The 20,786-nt window shown below is 36.4% G+C and overlaps 1 protein-coding gene across 3 annotated transcripts in view; it reads left to right on the forward strand.

The window, feature by feature from the left end:
* Window positions 1–20,786, forward strand: part of SMOC2 (SPARC related modular calcium binding 2) — a 137,991-nt gene that overhangs the window by 50,450 nt on the left and 66,755 nt on the right. For 2 of the 3 annotated variants that reach the window (XM_021544202.3, XM_021544203.3), the window contains exons 3-7: window positions 6,347–6,453; window positions 7,561–7,660; window positions 14,433–14,480; window positions 18,410–18,493; window positions 19,262–19,336. In XM_021544202.3, coding sequence (XP_021399877.1) covers window positions 6,347–6,453; window positions 7,561–7,660; window positions 14,433–14,480; window positions 18,410–18,493; window positions 19,262–19,336 — 414 coding nt within the window. The remainder of the gene's footprint in view (window positions 1–6,346; window positions 6,454–7,560; window positions 7,661–14,432; window positions 14,481–18,409; window positions 18,494–19,261; window positions 19,337–20,786) is intronic. The other variant, XM_021544205.3, reaches the window with a different exon arrangement.

Here is a 20,786-nt window from a genome sequence, read left to right on the forward strand (position 1 = left end):
TTGTTGTTGGTTTGGTTTTTTTTTTTTTTTTTTGTGGAGTTTTTAATTCTGCTCTTGTATTTTCAGTTTGAGTTTCAGACATCATATAAAAATGAAGGTCCTAAAAGAAGTGGAGAGTGCTAAAGCAATAATACTGCACTGAAGACTAGGAACCACAAATCTTTCCAAACTTTCTCAGATTTCAGTGCAAGAATTAGCAAAATAGACTTCTCCAAGCTATCAAATCTCCACTCTTCTCAGAAATCCAGTGTAGCCTTTGGCATCTAAAAATTTAGAAAGCTGTTGCTTTAGGTTTGCTTTTTTTTTTTTTTTTTTTTTTTTTTAAGTATTTGGTTCAGTTCTAATCAGACTGTATCTTTCCTAATGCAATTGTTAGCAAATTGAAATAGTGTGCCAAGAGAGAATCCAGCACAGCAGTCCTTATTTTATCTTAGAGCTTAGATATCTAAGTGGCTGTGTGGTTGCTAAATGTAGGGGAAAAAAAGAAAAAGCAAAAGCAGGAAGAAAACAACAAAGAAACCCCACACTGCCTGGCTCTGCCTGTTAGATGCCAAAAGAGCAGAGTTTAGATTGCTCTGCTGTTTTGCTTGAATACAGCAACCAGTTATAAAAATAAATAGTGAAAGAGTTGGCCAGCTCTTGTCACAAAGCAGCAAGTCATTATTTTATGGTTTTGTCCGGCTAAATGTCTGTGCTGACATCCTTTCCAACCCACGAGGCTAATATCTCTGCATCTTTAAAACTGATACTTTCAGCATGTATAGTTTGCTACATCTTTCCTATCACTAGATGCTACAGCTCTTTATCTGCTCTGCTGTTAGACACAATCAGTTCTTTACAATATACATTGACCTAGGTCAAATATAATGGGAAATTTTCATGAGTGGTTTATTCCATATAAACCAAATGGTGTCTTGTGCTCCAAATAAAGTTTTGGTGCTAAATTAACTGCAAATAAAGACTGTTTGACTTTTGTCATATCACTACGAGTTACCAAAAAGGTACAGCTGTGGGAAAGAAGTACAGAAGCAGAAATAAGTTCTAGTTTGTAGGACAATTCAGTAAAGTGCTCAGGTGAACAGCTAACTTGAACAGTTTGTTGCACTGCATGTTTCTAAGTTTAAGGACAAGTGTACACAGGTATTCTGGCAAAATAGAGGTGCAAAGGGAAATAGTGAAAGGTCTTTGGGCTATGTGTGTCTGCACTAGGTCTCGTTGCTTACATCTATGTGACTTTAGAAAAGATTTCTGTTTAGTGTAAGAGCAGCTGACTCTCTGTGGGAAGGTCTCAAGGAAACCTTCAAATGATTAAGTTAACCACTTTACATATAGTTTTTACAGAGTGGTAAATGTGTCTGATATGTTCAACAGAATATTCCATCTATAATAAAATAAGTAAGTAAAGGGTGAAGTGTATTTTTTGCATAAATAAATAACAAGGTTGTGTCAAACACAATAATCGCTTGCAAAGCAAGCAAAGTTTGTTCCATTTATTGGGACTGAGAAAGATATTTTTATTTCTATTGTGATACATAGCAAACCAGAAATACTGGATGAACTAAATTGAAATCTTTGCAAGAGATTTAGCTATACTTTTGGCAAGCTGTTTACTTTTCCATGAGAGAATCTGGGTTAGAACTCCCTGTAGAGCCCCAAAATGCCTGTAAATCAGTTGTACTGAATGTCACCTCAGAGATGGTGTTTACACCCTTGAGGAGTTTGTGTCATTGTTATAATGATAAACTTCTACTTTGCAGTAATAAACTTCCCTCTGTTTGATATATTATTCAAGGATTAACCAGCAGAGTTGATGTTGGTGCATATTTTTTCCTTGAAGCTCAGTGTTTTCAGAACTGTACTGTTGGAAATAAAGCATAAAATGAGATTAGTTCCAAGTCAAGCTGGTGCTGTTTGTGAGGTTAACTCTATTTCCAGAATTTCCTGTTGACTTCAGTGCTATCTCAGGAAGGTACTGCAGCAGTGTAGTGGCACCACTTCATAGGTGAAAGTTTTCCCTGTTGCACAGGGAAATGTACACAAGAATTAAGATGACTTTGTATTTTACTTGTGCTTTCTGGTCTCTGGTCTCCCCTGGAAGCCAGAATTGTCACCAGGGCAGTTCAGAAAGACCTGCCCAAACAGCTGCAACTCTGTACTCTCTTAAGTCCTGTGTATTTAGGTCCACTTCCATACACCGATTTTTATCTTCTGTTGTACACCTCAAGATGTATTCGTCTCATTAAATCTCTGGTTGCTTTTGCAGTCCTGGTGCTAAGTCACAGAGGTACAATCAACACATTGGCCAACATACTGTACTAAAATGCAATGAGCCTTGTACCAATCCAGTTTGACAGCTAACAGAGTCCCAGTGAGCTGATTTAAGGTAAACTCATGCTCCATTTCTATGCCAGGAGATATTTTTTCCCCAATTCCCCACAAGGTTGTGGGATGTAAAAGCCCATTTACCTGGAGTTGAGAGGATAAAGTCTCACTGAGTTAGTAATTGTCACAATTCCAAATTACAGCTGGAGATTCCTATCTGCAAAATTAGTTCTTCTCATTGTATGACTGTAGGCAAATTAGGCTGCATTTCAGCCAGATTTTAACAGGTCTTAGAACCTAATGGCCTTTTCACCAGGTCATATACCAAAATCCAGTTTGAGCCTGCTGTCTTCCTTAGTAATACTTTAGTTAGGAAGAAAAATAACGTATAGTGGGAACTCTAGTAAGAAACCTATAACAGTTTCAACACCCTTATTTTTTCTACTAGAAAGTTCCAAAAGTTTGAAAAACAGATTAAAAAAAAACAAAACAAAAAACAACTTTGCAGCATTGCACAGTGCTTGTCATCCTTCCAAAACCTTGCAGCCTCAGAGTCCCCTCTGCTCTCAGGTTCATCACCAGAGGGACACTGCTCACCTCATAAGACTTTAGCCTGCTTTTGTCAGGGGCAATTCTGAAAAGTCAAAAGCTGTGGGCTGATTCATCAGCACAGGGGTATTGAGTCAGTCCTATCACCTTTCATTCTTGGTCTTCATTTCAAAATAATCACGGTCCATCCTGATCAAAATTATTTCTGTCCTAGATAAATAGCCAAGTTGAATCTGTGTGTGAGAAACTTTACTGTTACCCATCCCCTTAGATGGATTTATTTATTGATTGATTCATTTATGTAAACTAAAGTCTAGCAAAGCACATAATTCTAGACTCATCCTATTAATCTGAGTTTCATATGAAGCATTTTCATTACCTGCACTTCTACAAAGTGCACAGAGGGGACTGTAGACAAGAATTATCTGGGAGATAATTATCTAGGGAGATTTTGTACAGTGAATTCCAGATTTGCCTTTGCTGAATGGTCATGAACAATGGCCATGTTGAAGGTTTTTCTCTCTATGGATTAGGAGGTCACACATCACTTACAGGTTTCCCTACAACTATTTTCTGATATTTAATGTGAGCTCATGTTTCAGCCTTTCTTCCAGTCATGTCAGGAAATAATTTTTGTGATCCTTTTTCAGCTGTTATTTTGCATAAATGTATAGCCCTTAAATGTCTTGAATTCTTTTTCTTTGGAAAAATTTCTGGAAATCATGCAACAGATTTTAAAGGCATTGTCATCAGGGCACAGTGGCAGATAATCAGATGGTGTAATCTTACAAATTTATAGAAAATATAATTTCTTTTCTCTTCAATGATCTCTTTTTTATTTGGGAGGAATTTAGCTCCTCTGAATGAACTCTGTGTCGTAATTATTCTTCTGCAGTAATATATTGGTAAAATAAAAAAAATAAAAAAAAAAAAAACCAACAAACCAAAACAGAACTAAACAGAACTGGAAATAATATTTTGACTTTACACACTTTCAGATGCTTAACTTGATAAGAGATCTTCCTCATGGTTTTATTTTGTTATACTGAAGCACAGTAATACTCAACAGGTTTAAAATGTTTTCATGGTTATATAATACAAAATAAGACTTCAAATGTGAATTTTATATTCCAATAAATTTGGTGCCTGTTGATTTTAAAGCATATTAGATCATCCATGAATAGAAGGCCTTTAGAGCATCAGGCTGTTTAGGAACAAATGGTGGACAGTTTTGGAGAACTTCTCTTTTTGGCATATTTTTAGGATAATTCAACTATTGAAGATAATTTACAGCTCTGCTGGTTCTATACCAAAGACCTTATGTGATGGAATTTATATCACTTTTCCTTTTAGACATTTAAACCACATGTCATTCTAAAAAAACGAGGACAGAGGTCCAACAAAGAAGTGATTTATTTTCAGTTAAAATACTAGCTACATTAAAACCACATGTTATTAAGTACTGTATAACCAAACCATGCTCAGAAGAATGCTTACGACACCAAAGCTTGCTTAAAATGTTTCTTTATTTTTTTTTCCTGCAAAAAAAAAATTCTTGGCAGTGCACACATTAGCAGATTTTACCTGAGCTGCACAGTACATTGACTATACTCCCTTGGAGTAAAAATACTATTAAAGAGCCACAGTACAAATTAATTCAGTTCCTTATTGTTTTTCTTTCTCACATTTCTGGATGCTTGAACTTCTCTGTCCCTTTCAGTTATCATTTCATCTCTGTAAGTATCCCTCCAGAAACAGCATAATAATATTAATGATGCTAAGACTGAAACATAGTTTTTCAAAGTGAAACTATTTGTATTTGGGACATATTAGCAACATGAACTCTCATAGTGCTCCTTTGAGAAGACTAAAGTAGCACACAGAACTAGTGCACATGAATCCAAGATCAGGAGGGAAATTGGAAGATTAGAATTAAGGGGCCCCAATTTTGTTTTCAGAATGCAGATGCTGAGGACAAGTTTCTGTCCTCATTTATGCTACACTTCCACACCAGATTGTTTAGGACTTGGAGGGATTTTTTAATGCTAATCTTGCCAGGTGAGTTATCCAAAACTCAGTGGAGGTGACAAGTAAAAAGAAACTTCTGCCATTCCACTAAGTTTCCAGGTTGGTTCTGTGAATGTGTGTCTGGATCATACTGGCACAGAGAGGGTGCCTGGGGGACTGGGAATTCAGCTGACTCACCTGTGTGCTCCTAGGAATGCAAACCTCTGTCAAGTGCTGTTGATTCACTGTTCAGATTCTGTTTAATTTGCACCTTGCATGGACTAGAAAGGCTGTTCCCATGCTTTTGAAAACTGCACAAGCATTAATGAATCACCAAAACATCACTGTCTCACAGGTAATCACTGGACAGTTTTAGCCTTAAAATGGGATTAACCACTTTCTGTCAGTCTTTAAGCCAAACAGGGATCAGGAGCAGCAAATTTCTCTGTCGTATGTTTGAAATCATTCTAATTCAGATGTTACAGTCACATCTTGAAGTCATTAATACTACCTTCAGCTTGCCTGGTATTCTCATTTTTTCTGAAATTGCTTAGCTCAAGCAGATTCTGAAGTTCTGATTCTGCATCAGCAACATGCTAAAATTTGTAGTGTAAAAGGTATGACAGCTTATGTTATTTGTCTTTTTCAAACTCTTGGCTGCATAACTGAAATAAAGTATATGTAGTAGACAATATAGTTTGTTAGACACCAGAAGTTCCATTAGAAGCCAGCTAATTAAAACTGGCTGGCTTGTTATTTGGTCTCTTGGATGGAGATCAATGCCAAGTAACGAAGGAGATGGTACAAGAGACCTCACAGTGGACAAAAAGGACCATGTGGTAGACTTGGTGTTCCATGCTTAAATCATAAACTGTGACATAAAATTTTAGCATAATGTGAATCATTCATGTCCAAAATTATTATTTAATCACCTTCCCAATAAGTTCCTGCACTGTACAGTATATATATATATATATTCTTTTTTTACCAGCCTGGTGGGGACATCTGTAGTCACAGCTGAAGTTGTTGCCTAGCTGCAGTAAGTAGGAAGTACAAGGCAGCTGTGCTCCTGCTACCTCCTTTGCCTTTCCTGAAGCACTAGAAAGATGTTGCTGCCACCATCTCTGGAAGAATAGCGTGGTGTTCAGTGTGGCAGCTATTGCTGTGTTAAATTGAGAGGAAAAGCCCTGTTTCGGCTTCTACTCCTTGGTGGCATTTGGAACAGAAAGTTTGTCTGTCCAGGCATCTCTCCATTTCATTTACCATTTATGGATTATTGTCCATAAATTATTGCCCTGAATTGGTTTTCTTCCCTAAAAATAATGCAAGTTGATTGTACATTTTCTCTTATTAAAATTCTGATTCTCTTTGCATGAGTCTTGGGGTTGTCTTTTTCATAAAATAGATGATCACCTACCTTTTTTTCATATTGCATTGTCTAACTGACTTACCTTTTCCCTTTCTCTAGATGTTTCCAGATGTGTGGCTGAGAGGAAGTATACCCAAGAACAAGCTCGCAAAGAATTTCAACAAGTGTTTATCCCAGAATGCAATGATGACGGCACATATAGTCAGGTTTAAAATTTTTCATTCAGTGTCTTGCATGACTGGAAGGTCAGACCATGTGTGTTTGAAAAGGCTGAGGAAGAGACAAATGTAATGAAGGGAAATGTAATTTCAAAATTAAATGTAATTTATACCAACATGTCAAAAAAAAAAAAGGAAAGAAAATCTGTGTTAGGTGTTGAGTCCTTGTTCTCTTTTTCACAGTTGTCCAGCAAAAGAGCCAAACGTTACCACTGTTTGTTTAATACACACCCTGTTCTTCTAGGGAGGCAGCTGAGTCATTATTGTAGCCCCCTGAATACTCATCAGATGGTAAAATGCTTGTAATTTGTGATCTGTTCCTGATTTGAAGCAGAAACCTTGCAACTGGAGTCCATATCTTAAGTGCTAAATCATGAATCATACAGAATCCTTCTTTATTCTCTGCTGAATTTCTTCACAAGCATGTGGTCTGAGGCTAATTTACTTAGATCATGGAATTCAGAAGGAACACAGTTAGAAACTTATCCTGAGGTATATATTCTAATCATGATCCCCTTCTGTTCCCTTTGTACTGCATTTTGGTTTTGGAGTTGTGCTGAAGACAATCTTTCTCTTTTTAAGCATGATGAGGCAAGTGATATTGGCCTTAGAAAATATAATGCAATTGGTTTTTAAGCATAATTCCAAGAGTTTCCTTTCTGACAGCTTGGGATATGAATAATGCTGGCAGAAGCACTCTGTCCTGCTCCTTCAGTGGGTGGAACAATATGTTCTCTATGTGGGAAAAAACTCAGGATTTCTTGTTTCAGGAACAATTTATGTGTCCCCTGAGAAGCTTCCTTGTGAAGTTTTTATAACACCTGCACCTCACTTGTCTAAGACAGGGTGTAAACAACCACATAGTTCAATAGTTTTCTCTTCCATTTGATTCTGATGGATCTACCACACTTAGCTTGAAACATGCTTTATGCTAAAAAATCATATATAGGACTGAGATGGGCCATTGTGGTTTATTGTTCTAGGTTTTGTCAATACAGTTTGCTGGATAAGTTTCTGTTCTCACGTGCCACGAATGCTGTGGTGTAACAGGCATCTGTCTGACAAGCTGCACATGGTTCTTGCTGTTTCTGACAGGTTCAGTGCCATAGCTACACTGGATACTGCTGGTGTGTCACTCCCAATGGCCGTCCTATCAGTGGTACTGCTGTGGCCCACAAAACTCCCCGCTGCCCAGGTAAATCTTGTTTATCTAGCTAGGTTATGGTGGTATTTCATGAACAGAAGTTTATCTGTGGCATCTGATTAGACTTAAGCAAAGCAAGTTTTCACTAGAAGAGTGGTTCATGCCAGAAACAGGTGGTGGTGGAAGCTGTGGATGCCCCATACTTGGGGTTTGGTAAAACTCAGCTGGATGAGGCCCTGAGAAAGTTGATGTAGCATTTCATGTAGCTGTGCATGAAGTCTGAGATCACTGCCACTCTGAGGTCGCTTAAGCTTTCCTGTGATTCTAGGATCCATCTACTTTATTTGTACATTAATCTAGCTATGGATGGTTTTCTGCAGTAGTCATTTATACCATATTTATGTGTCCATATATGAAACCAGGTGACTGAATTGATGATATAGTACTTTATGTTGTAAACTCTCTTGCACAATAAATCATTGCAAAAACTTTTCAGAGGGTTTTGCATTTTTCAATAATTCAATATTTAGAGTACAGGAAAAACATAGTGGGAGTGACCATTTGTAACATAGCCCAATGAAAGAACTCCCATAGCACATTCCACAAATTACCAAATCCAGAGGAGAAATTATAAAATAAAAGCATTAAAAGCAAAATGAAAAAACTGCCTGCAGAAATTAACTGGCAAATCAAACTTACTGCCTTGTATACTGCCTTTTGTCTTCCATCCGGACAATTAACAAGTTTTGTTTTTCAGGGGTTTGCTTCTGACCCCATTTCATTAACAATGATGATAAATATAAATCCTGAGTGTATGAATGGTTTTCAGAATCACTGTTCACACACCTTGAGGTTGAGAGAATTGAACAGAAACATCTCTACAAATATTTGCACACTCTATCTATTAACTGTTTGTGCTGCAGCACCATTCTCTGCCAGAAAGTGAATCAGAGAATTTACCTGTCCTGATCCACTTCAGTCATTCAGGCACAACCCTGATGTTTTTAATGAATAGATGGAGGAAGGAGGAGACTATTGCAGAAGTTTCAGCAAAGTTTATAGAAAGTTATTTTTATTCTTAAGGTCTTTCTAGTTAAAATTACTTGCAGAATCTTTCCACATCTTGCCTGTAGGTAAACTTTATCCAGAAATAATACTCTTCAGAATATTTCTTTTAGTCCAGTTTGAAAAGACACTGTGAAACAAGACTCAATTGTGAAAAATAATATAAAATATTCAGAAACCTTAAAATTTAGTAGCTCAGAGATAAATAAACTGCTCCAGGGCACAGGTGAGTATTCAGTATCTGATTTTGGTCTATGGAAAGATTGTAGATAATTTTTCAGTTGTCATGAGACCCTGTGGGATTATCTCTGCACATTTTGTTCCCTGCTTGTAACGGTGTTCTCATGTATTACTGTTCATAACTTCTCCTTTGTCCCTCAGGAAAGAAATCCAGCCACAGCTGAGTTAGGAAGTAAGACTTGAAATGCTAGGAGATTTTTCAGTGGTATTGGCTAAGGACTCAGTTTTGAGAGACCTGGAGAAACCTTCTCATTCAACAAAGAAGGCAGCTACACATTTTCTCAGAAAGTTATGGGGTATAATAAAGCAAAACTTAGTTCATTTATTGCAAAATGAAATTCTGATGCACAACTGCATCTTTCTCCCATTTCCCATATATTCAAAATTGCCATCTGTTTAGGATAACAAAGTTGGATTTCTTTTTCCTCACAAGAGTGTTGATGTTTTCCAGATCACTATTGATTCCCTTTTGTACTTTTTTATTTAGTACGGCTATGCACAGGAATTTTAACCAAAACTTCAGTGGGTCAACTGAAGTTGTGTAGATATATTCCTAGTATTACCAAGATGCCAATACTGTTGTGCCTTGTTAGTCCAATACACTGTGCCTTGCTAGCCTTGATGCAGGAATTGACTTGCTATTTCTGACATGCAGGCAGATCTCCTGCAATGGTGGCATCCTGACACCAGCATGTTTCTTTATTCTCACTGCTTCTTTGTATTCTGCAGGCTGGATGCTATACGTATTCCAAAGACATTTATACAAATTTCTAAGCTTGCCTGTACCATACCTTTTTCTCCCAAGATCACTTTTACCACCTTTTTCCTTTAGAGGAAAATTTGTACAGACAATTAAGATGCTTTTCTAATGATTTTCTCACAGGTAATGTGCTACCATGGAATGCATGAACATTTTTTGCTTTAATGAAAATATTTGGTTAATTTTCAGTTCTAGGTTAGTTCTTCAGCAACTTCAGATAAGGTTCAAATACATTTCTAATCAACTGTGCTGATATGAAATTATGGGATAATTTCTTGCCTTTCATTTCCCGCCAGTGGAACTACCTTTGATGAATGCCTGGAAATAAGAAAGAAGAAAATGGCAGTGTGGAAGAACTTGAATTTCAATAGAGGAAATATGGAGTAGAATTTAGAATGGGCAGTTAGGATTTTGGTTTAACAATTCCAACCCCTATGCATGCTTCCCATTTACTGTGTGATACTGGATATGCAAAACAACCTCTACATTTCCCTAACAGTTAAGGTTGGTTAGCTGAATAACATGCTGCTTCCTAAAGTTATCTCAGGTCCAAAAAGTGTCCCATATGTACTTTTTATGTATTAACAACAGTTGCCTGAGCCATTTTTTTGCTCATTTACTTGTTCTTGTTGCTCTTATTTAAACTGCCTTTTGTGCAAGAGACATAAGATATGGAAGGATGAAGGTCATAAACATTAAAAAATGAAGGACTTTCAAACTGTTTTATGTAAATCTTTGCTTTAATTACTATATCTTTACCTGAAAGAGGCTCTTCTTCCTTCCTTTTCGGTTTTTCCCACATCAACATTTGGTACTGCTAAGACACACATGATAAATCTCAAAATGATGTTCCACTCCATGAAAATAGTCTTCACTATTGCAGGAGCAGTGGTGAGAGGGACAGTAAATCAAACACATTCCCATCATGGCATTAAAAAAAAAAGCTCCTTAAAAATTATTAATGTCTCCCAGTACTTTCACTAAAGAGAACCAGACATAAAAAAAGGACATTTTTACAACTCTCCATCTCTGTTATCAGCACTGCAGGGAACTACAGAAATTCCATAAGCAGGGAGTTCTAAGAAATGGGACAGAAGTTGAGAAGCAGGTGTCATATCATCATTGGAAGATACAGTCTTTGCCTGTTGTAGGGGCTTATTCCTTATTAAATATGCTGGGTTCCTGCCAGTGAGATTGCTGAGGTATGGAGACATATTTTATTCTTCTGTGAAGTAGTTTTGCTCCTTTTTGATTAAGATTGCATTATCATCTTTTATGGCCATAATACAAGTAAGTACCTTTAGAAATTCAGAACTCTTCTAGTAGAGTATTGCGATCAGATAATATGATGGCAAAAATATATTTGGGAAGGCAATGAACTCTTAAAGTGTTTTCATTAGCTGGAGAAAAAATATCTATACTTGAATCATCTAGATATTTAGTTGTCATTAGTAGTTCTTTGCCTATACATACACAGTCAGACACAACCATAGGTGAGATAGGAAGAGTAGGGGGAATTTACCTTTCCTGATACCTGCATTCAGTGATTATACATCAAATATTCTCTAACAGGAGATCAGAAATCATTATCTAAGCTAGATAATAGTAGGCTTTCACCTTTTTTTTTTTAATAGCCCAGTTCCATATGATCAGAATTATAGAAAATGAATATACTAAAATCAAAAACCACAAAACTCACATCACACTCCATGGAATATTTATTGTGCCTCAGAGGATGTTAGAGTAAAATTGGATGGAATTGTGGGGTTTTCAATAAACTAAAGCATGAATACATCTGCCTTTAAAAAAAAAAAAAAAAACAGAATCATAAATAGATAGATGGCTAAGCAAGTGCACAAGCTTGAATAGTGCTAAATTCTCCCTCTTAAAGTAATGCTGCTGAATCTAATATCCCTCGTCATCCTCCATCATTCCATAAGGATATTTATTTATGTGGTGATTTGGTTCCTTACAGTGTACTGAAAAGTTGGAAGCCAGTTGCATTGCCTAACTTTTAGATAAGTTATAATTTGGTTTTGTTTCCTGCCTAGCTGAAAATGTGGAGATTCATCTTGATATTGAAGACACAATTTCCTAAAAACTTGCAAATACAACTTCTTATCATCACTTCAGATAGAAGTGCTTCTACCTTAAATATATTCAGGAAACAGTAAAAAAAAAGATACAAACTCAGTAACTCCTTACCTCGAATTTGGAGACAACAAGAAAATTTTATGCTGCATAAATTGAAAATTTCAGTGGAACTATAAGAAGGGCACAGGTCTTCTTTTATAGGAAATTCTTTGAATATTGTTGTTGACTTCTTAAGACTATTAAAAAATTAATGTTAGCCCAGTAAATGTAATTTTCATATAATTAAAACGGTTTCTTTCTGAAATTAGATTCAGTATGATTATGCTAGTTTTTAGTACTAGTTAATGACATTCTCTTCCTCCATCCATTAATTTTTCATGAAAATTTAGGGTAAAAAAAATCAAATTCAATTCTCCCAGACTTCAGTCATTCTCACTGTTTCTCATGTAGATGAAGTAATGTGAATGCATCTGGCAAGATTTTTCTGCTTTTAGTTTAAGATGTGGGATATTATATAATTTTCACCAATGTGTTAAATTACTTATGTATAAACTGAGTTCAATTTATACTAATAGAGAGACAACACTGGTGCCAAGCTGGAGCAGTATCAGTAGCAGTTGATCACACACATTCTCCCTGCTGAGACATCATTTCTACTCACAAATGAAAAGTCTGTTTAAAATGCTTGTGTGACTGAGTCTAAAGTATCTGGGTTTTTAAGGAAATTATAATTATAAGCCTGTGAACCAAAATGAAATTCAGAAACTACAGAGTTAATAGTAGCTGGATGAGATTTGAGGAAAGATTGGATCACTGGTATTTAGTGCAATTAAAAAACCTGTAATTTTGTATGTAGTACTTCTGAACACTGGAACATTTTATTTGAGTTTGAGCTGAGCCTTTTATCAAATGCAAGCCAAGCACCAAAAACTCCGATCTTCTGGATTCAGCATAGATACAAAATCTGCCTCCTTTTCAGAGTGATCAACATGGATTAGTATTGGAGCCCATTTAGAACAAGCAGCCTTGGATATAATTCCTACAATGGTAGAGACTTTCCTTTTCTTGCCTCAATTAATATTGAGGCATCACTAATTTTATTCAATTTCTGGTGACTCAAACATTATATAATGAAAATACATTCAAATATACTATTGCTATAAAAGGAAACAAGTCTAAGAAAGAATAATTTAATTTGAATTTATAAAGCTGTAATTTGGATATATAAAGCTGTATTAAGAGCTGAATCCATCAGAAGGTTACTATCTTGGCTGTGATGCCATCTATTCTTTTATGAAGGCTTTAAAATCAGCAGGGCTGATTTTTAATGTTAGGCATCTCCCCTCTGGCAGACTCCTTGTCTAAACTTCCTGCTGAAGTAGCCATCAGTTCAGCATGGTAATCAAGACCTGTGATTTAGTGAGTTCTCTTATTTAAATTGTCCTTTTAGAACATAAGTATTGTGCTTCAAGGTTTCGGTTTTCTTCATTTTTTTTTTTTTTTAAACAGTCATTGTAGTTATTAAAATAACTTAATAAATTAAGAAAATTAAGGCAACTAAATTTAATTATTTCACACACACAAGCATCTGTCAAAGGTGTCAGGTGTTTTTTTGGTATTTTTTTCTTTTAATTTTAGCAGGTGTGTGTAAGAAGAGACTCTATTGTAAAAATGGAAAGACTTCATGTTTTTAAGATTTGATCAATCCATGTGGCTCTTCAGAGAGAAAAATACCACTTTTAAAGGTGGTTTTCAATGCAGCAGAGACAGATAAATTGTTAAAAAGTGTCTAATAATTAGAATCATGAAAATAGAAATAGCACATAAGCAAGAAATAAGGAAGGATTCCTATTTTCAACCCTAAGGACAAGTGCCCCCTTGAAAAACTACTAAAAAAAATAAATGGATTCTCCATTTCTTGATGGCTTGAAAACAAGGCTGGATTCTGTGTTGGGTTGGGGTCCTGGTAGGTAGGTAGAATAAGCTATTAAAACCCATTTATTGAAATTTTCTTGACTACCTTTTCACCTCTACTGTCTCTTCTCCCAAGGGCTGCAGCTCTGGGCATGAGCCGTGAGCCCAGCGCAGGCTCAGGCTCAGAATAAGACTCTGTGTTCCCCCAGCACACAAACTTTGCCACACCAGTATGGGGGTTCCACAAGGTTTTGTGTGAGGCCTTTAAAGCAGAAAAGGACAGTTTTTAATCTGAGCTAGTCCTGGCCTAGAGGCTAAAAAAGCCCCTCAGAGCATCTGAGGTGTGAGGCAAAACTGAGCAGAGGGAGAGAGCTGCCCTGTATGAGGGACAGCAAGAGAGTGGTTCTGGGGTGATGCTCCTTCCTGCAGAACCTGTCCTGGCTGGGGCAGTGGGAAAGGGTCATCCTGCAGCACATGAGCATGTTCTTGGACTTGTGTCTATGTAGTGTTTAATGCTGCCTCTTTCTCAGGTCTTGTGTTGGCCAAGACATGGAATGTGGCAGTGTATGGATTGTGCACAAATGCCGAGGTCAGGCAAAGCTAAAACCTTTGGTTTGCAAAGGAAGAATCTGCTGATATTTATTGCTGTAATATACAAAAATGAATCATTAAAGCAGAACTGTGTTTCTTAGATGGCATATTAGAAATGAAAATATTATTTTTCTGGTTAATTCCTTTTTCCAATTGTAGGTTCAGTGAGTGAGAAGCTGCCACAACGAGAAGGTGCAGGCAAAACAGGTAAATATTTTAGCTGGCCTTTAAATAGAAGCTAAAATAGCTGTGGGAGACACTACTGTGGTTTTCCATATATTTAAATTATCAATATAAATTTGTGATGTATTGGAGCTGCATGCGTAATATATATGCATGCATGTTATTCATTTTATATTTGCATTGCAGATATTTAGTAAACATATAAGTAGAAATATACATATATATATATATATATGTATGCATAAACACTATATTTTTCTAGTCTCAATCCTATAGAATTTGCAATTCAGTGCTGTTTGGAAAACAACTTTCCTTCCCAATTCTATTCTCTGAAATATTTTCCCATACTTTTTGCTTTTTTTGGAGGACAGACTATTCTGTCTGTTTGATAAAGACAGCATTCTGCAGTCCCAAAATCTTGGCAACTGGAGTTCTCACTTTATTTCCATAGCAATCAGTGCTTGAGTCATCTTGGACCCAGCACTTGGCTTTATATTGTGATTAATTCATCTGATGGCTTATATTTATGGCCAGAAGATTGGTGTTGTTTGATATAGGTCATGATGTTTATCTTTTTGGCAGAACAAAATCTGATGTGAATATGACATAGCTGGTAGACTAAAATGAATATTTATGCTCTAAACAAAATTAAAGTTTACACTCCCCAAACACTTGAAGGAATTTTAGATTCAGCTGAAAACAACATACTGAATATTTCCATTAGTTGCACTGCATAAATTAAAGAATTTACTAATTTTTGTTCTAATGTTAATGCCTGTCTGTTTGGTTCATGGTAAATATAACTGGATTTTTTTTACAGGCACTTTTGCAGCATTGCAATAAACCTAACTTTTAAATAAACTAGTGCTGTTAGGCTAAACGAATCACTATTTCTTTAAGGTTAATAATTACAAAGTACTGAAAATTTGGTCCTTCAGGTATTTCCAGACAAATTGCGGGTTCCACTATCCTTAGGTTGCCCATTTTCTTCAGGTCTGGACTTTCATTTTCAACTTTGAACTGAATGAACTATCCATATATAAAACTTTATTTTTGTTTGTGGCTGTAATAGCTGAACTACTGAACCCTGAATGAACAGTCATAGAACAAGGAAATGAACACAGTTTATCAAATCTCCCTTCTTACCACATATATTTGTGTCTTAAGTGACATGATTGCATTTTATTCATGCCTGGTTTTTGTTCTCCTGCACAAGCCTGCAGCATTAAAGGCTTCTGACATGGTTCCCAGGTGGTTCCTGCTTCTTCTCAAATTCTGCTGTCTTCCTCTCCTCACCCTTCTTCCAGATGGTCACTGCCTTATGCTTTAAGTAAAGTAGTGCTGTCAGAGACATCCCAAATTCTTTAGGGACTCTCACAGAGTAGGGACCAGGATCATGCATCTATCTGAGTTAAGGAGCTGTGCTTCAGCTTCACAGCCAGTGTAGTAAAACATATTTTGTAACTCAGCTTGCAAAGGCACAGGAGTAGTTTTTGCAACAACCATAACACTCTCTGTTCCTCTTTCCTCCTCATGTTCCTGTGGAATAACCAGGAGTGTCTGCCCATACTGTAGCCCAGCGCACTTAGGCTGGTTCACAGTGTTCTCAGTGCTCCACAGGATGTTCTTCAGACCTTCAAGGTGTGCATAGACTTACTTTGAGACAGTCTCCTCTTTCAAGATGTCTCATAGATATGGAACTGATGAGCCATATCCGTTGTACTTGTGCACCTTGCTTTCTCTGGGTATTCCTATACGGAAAGAAAACTTCCAGCTGCAGGTATTGGACATCAGGGACTTTGTTAGCATGTTTGTAAACTTAAACATTAAACGGAACAGAAATGAAACTTAAAATATATTCCCTTAAGTATGTTCTCCGGCTCCACAGTTCCTTCCCCTATCCAAGGAAAAAATTAATATTCTGAAAGCACAGGTGTCAGAGTTGGGATCACATCCCTTTTTTTCTGATTCTTTACTGACTACAGGTCTGTGTTGTTGGTAACTGAACTCTGACAGCAAACAGAATTTGAACAGCTTTATGTTTAAATATATGGACTGGTATGCATTCTTTATGCCAGCCAGAAAGAATTTTGCAATTGGTTTGTGAGATATCTAATTCATATCAGTTGCTAAACATATGTTTCATTATAACAGCAGCAACACCAAAACTGTTTTAAATGTTGCTTTGCATTTAAAAAGCAAAGTTCAAGAGCCTAATTTTGATTGGGCTGATTATCACTGAGTTTCAGCATTATGCTAAATTTCAGGTAATTGCATAAGATTAAATGTGTCACAAACTGAAATTGTCATTTCAAGTGTCATTTAAAAGCAGACCCAATTTCTGGCTTGGCTCTGGGTAATATCTGCCTACCATAAGTTACCTTCTGAAATACTGGGTTTCTTGAATCACATATTGATTGATGATCTAAATATGTGTCTTGATTTTCAGTACACTAGGATGCTTGATGGACTCTGAAATTAATCAATGGTCTTATTCCACCACCCAGAGGACACCACAGAAATGCCAGAAAACTAAGGAGTGACAGTCTTTCATAGCTTTGGGGCAAAGAATCCTGCCATTGCATGGACATGAAGAATGAGCACTCTTAAAAGAAATCTCCTTATGCCTTGGTTAGATAATTTTGCATTGAAAATAAGCTCCGATTGCTGCTGCTTTGGTTTTGTATAAAGATCACAATCCCATGGCTGGAAATTTGGTTTTACCTGCTATCAATATCCACTTGGTATCTGTATTTGCTGTGACCTAGACTGTGACCCTTAGAGACAAAGGTCAGAGTGACCCAAAACCTTTTGCACGATTTAAAGACAACACAGATTTAAAAATACCCCATACAGTGATGGTAATAGCAAAGAGAACAGGAGACTCTTGGAATTGCACTAGCAGGACGCAAAGGAAAGAGATAGTGTGTTAGCCTAAAAGCTGCTGCTCCCTTGTTGCCCAGGTAAAGCTACATGCCAGAAGCAGCTTCTCAGTCACCTTTGATTCCGTCTTCCATGCAAATGCCAAGAAAACAATCTGGAAACTGTTCTGGTCTGACATCCACTTGTGAAAATTCAAGAAATAGTAATAAAACCTTTACACAGAAGATGCTGTTTATTGCAGTACACCTTGGTCTTGGAGTTAGCTCCATGCCACAGGAAAATATGACTGGAAAATATGTACTAGCACAGCCTCCTGAATCATATTTACCCCACATCTGCAATAGTTTTAAATAACAAAAACATAATAAAGTAAAGATGGGTCTTTGGTACCACTCTGTTTAGCAAAAGCTTGTTTAAATAGTTTCTTTTATGTTTAATTTTTCTTTTCCAGCACTACGTCCGCAGTGTTTTACTGAACCTAAAATGACTCACATCTTCTTGTCATTTCTGTAATTTTCCCTCCCTCATTTCTTACAGTAATGGTTGGTAGTGGGTGGATGGAGAATGCTGACCAGAGGATAACAGTTGTGCAAGCAATATCCTGGTTATATAATCTGTGAATCTTGCAAATCAGCTTGATTCTTAAATAGATCCTGTTGTATTTTAAAAACCCTTTGATTTTAAGGTGTTTGCAGCCACTCATTCCCTCCAGACTGTTTTTTCTTTTACAGGTCTCACTTTTTCTATACATTTACCTAATTATTTCTTTAGAAATGCTGATTTTTCAGTTATAATCTATAGGTATCAGTGTGCAGTATTAGAAGTGAATAATTACACTCCAGAGGGCAACCTGATCATTTCAGGCATCATCAAACAACTTGCAATAAATTCACCATCCATAACCTCAAACCCCATCCATTTATAAGACATAGTCTCTATACGTAATAAATCTGTGCTGTGTACTGCCTACAAAAGAATGTTTAAATTATTGTTTACTGGCCGGGGCTATGTGCAAATCATTATTTTCAATCATGTATGTACACTTATTTAGCTTACTCTCATAATTGTAGTCTCCTTGCAAATCTTTTCCATTCTGAATTCAGATGATGCCTCAGCTCCCTCGCTGGAGACTCAGCCTCAAGGTGATGAAGAAGGTGAGCGAATTTAACAGTGTGGTATTAAACTGTGCAGTTATGGACTGTATTCCACAACATAAAATGCCATCCTAGGAGTACATACAACTGCTGGGGCAGTTGCAATAAATTGCAAACATCTGTTCTTTTTTTAGGAACAAAAAAGACAACAAACACAATAAAGTCTTACAGGCAGCGAATTTTGTATGATAGTCTGGAGATGAGACTTTGTGTGTGGACCAACATCAGCAATTTTATTTGCCATGACTGAGGGCAGACACAGGTTTTAAACTTGAGCCAAAGTGCAGATTAAAACTCTGTTCAAGTGAACAAGTCAAAGGGTAACTTCTGTCCTCAGCATAATAAATAATAATATCACAGTAAAGGTTGATGTTTTGTGAGGCTGATTTGCCTCTGGAGAAATTAATTGCCATTAAATAAACAATAATAGTCCTGTGTTATGGCTGCCTTATCACTCACCATTAATCTTGCAGAATTTGTGTCTGCAGCCATTATATATTTTGAGTCCAGAGTAGGACGTTTTTATTTTAATTAAACATAATTTTCATCTAAAAATATTTATTTCAATCTTCTGTACAAATAGGATAAGGAAAGGACTATCCATGCCTTTGCATTAATAATAGTCTTAACTGCCCTAATATAAGCCAGTGTGGCCTTTTTTTCAAGATCTATGTTTCTTTAAAACTAGCCACATACTATTCAGTTGCTAATAACTTTAAAAAATGTTAACATTCATAAAGTATTTTCTGTTGCCCTTTTTTTTCTTAGATATAGCTTCTCGTTATCCTACCTTATGGACTGAGCAAGTAAAGAGTAGGCAGAACAAAACCAATAAAAGCTCAGGTAAGAAACTTAGGTCATCCTTACTCTGCAAAGCTCATATGAACATATGCATGAACCATTTTAATAACCATCATTCCTCCACGCTCATGGGTAGTGCCTTAATGATTTGCATGGTGATGATTTACTAAGCTCATGCATCATATGTTCCTTTATAGACAAGTACCTTTGGCCAGGCTTTACTTGGCTAAAATTATATTAGTCCATTAAAGTCTCTGGCTCACACCTATTTGCATCTGTTAGTAGGTCAGACATTTATTTTTTACAGACTTTTCAATTATCTTCTTTGTTATCTGCTTATTTTTTTGGTGATATGTAGTGAGAAGGGACTTGTAAAATGACAGTGTGGGTTACATTTGTTTGATGGTAAATCTTAGGAGGCAAACCTGAAAAGAAGCAAACTCCCATCAGAAGCCAATTTTCAGTGAGCAGGAATTAGAAAGACAGTTACTTGCTTTTTGCTACATCAGTAACATACTATTTACACACTGGCCACTGATTTGGTGTGAATTAATTATGTTGCTTTTTAAATAAATAATTGTGGAATTCTGGCTTTACTTATTTTCATCACTGTTTAGAATTGAGCTTTTTAAACCTGGACTAGGAATGTCAGGTGCATGTCCTAAGACTGAAGTCTCTATGGTATTCAGATAAATTCAGTGCTTTGGTGGATGATGAATTTTGATGCCTTTCTCATTGCTCCTTTCAGTGGGATGAACTTTAGAGAATCTTCCTGGTTTCTATTTCTGTGGAAAAATGTATAGTTTGAATGGCAACCTTAATGATGTAGGCTATGATTCAGTAAATCACCCCAAACCACGCTTCAAATACAGTAGAAATGGAGGTTTCTCAGTTATGCTTTGTATTAAGTACTTTGCTTAAGTATTTTACTGAATTGAGGGCCAAAAGCATTTAGAGAAGACAATCATCCTAAGTAAGAAAGCAAGATGCTAAAAGGTTTAGAGATTCCTTTATACAAGCTAATTTTAACATCAGTGCAATAATTAATAATAATTTTTCTCTCCTTGATTTTCCAGTAGGCGCTTAAGGGAAGGACCTTAAACAATCTAGGCAAGAGTTTGAAGCAAATACTTTTCATGCTGAAGATTTAATTTTTCATTTCTTTAGTCAGTGTAGGCTAGAGCAGAACTCCTTTGGGATTTCTGTAGCACAAAATATGTCTGTAGAAATTTTGTTTAATTTTTACAGTGCTAGAGACTAAAGACTTCTTGAGTTTGCAGTGTAGCTGCCAAAGCTTCAACACACACACACACACACACAAAAAACAAAAAACAAAAAAAAAAAAAAAGTACATACACAGAGATAAAATAAAAAAAGGAAAAGGTGGGTTCATTTCTGGGAACTGGTAACCTCCAGTCCATTACTTCTGGATGTTCTATGCGGCAAACCTTTCTGTAATTTGTAGCTATATCCGATGTGCTAGATTGACATA

Source organism: Lonchura striata, chromosome 3 (genome assembly GCF_046129695.1).
Source record: "Lonchura striata isolate bLonStr1 chromosome 3, bLonStr1.mat, whole genome shotgun sequence".
NCBI lineage: Eukaryota > Metazoa > Chordata > Aves > Passeriformes > Estrildidae > Lonchura > Lonchura striata.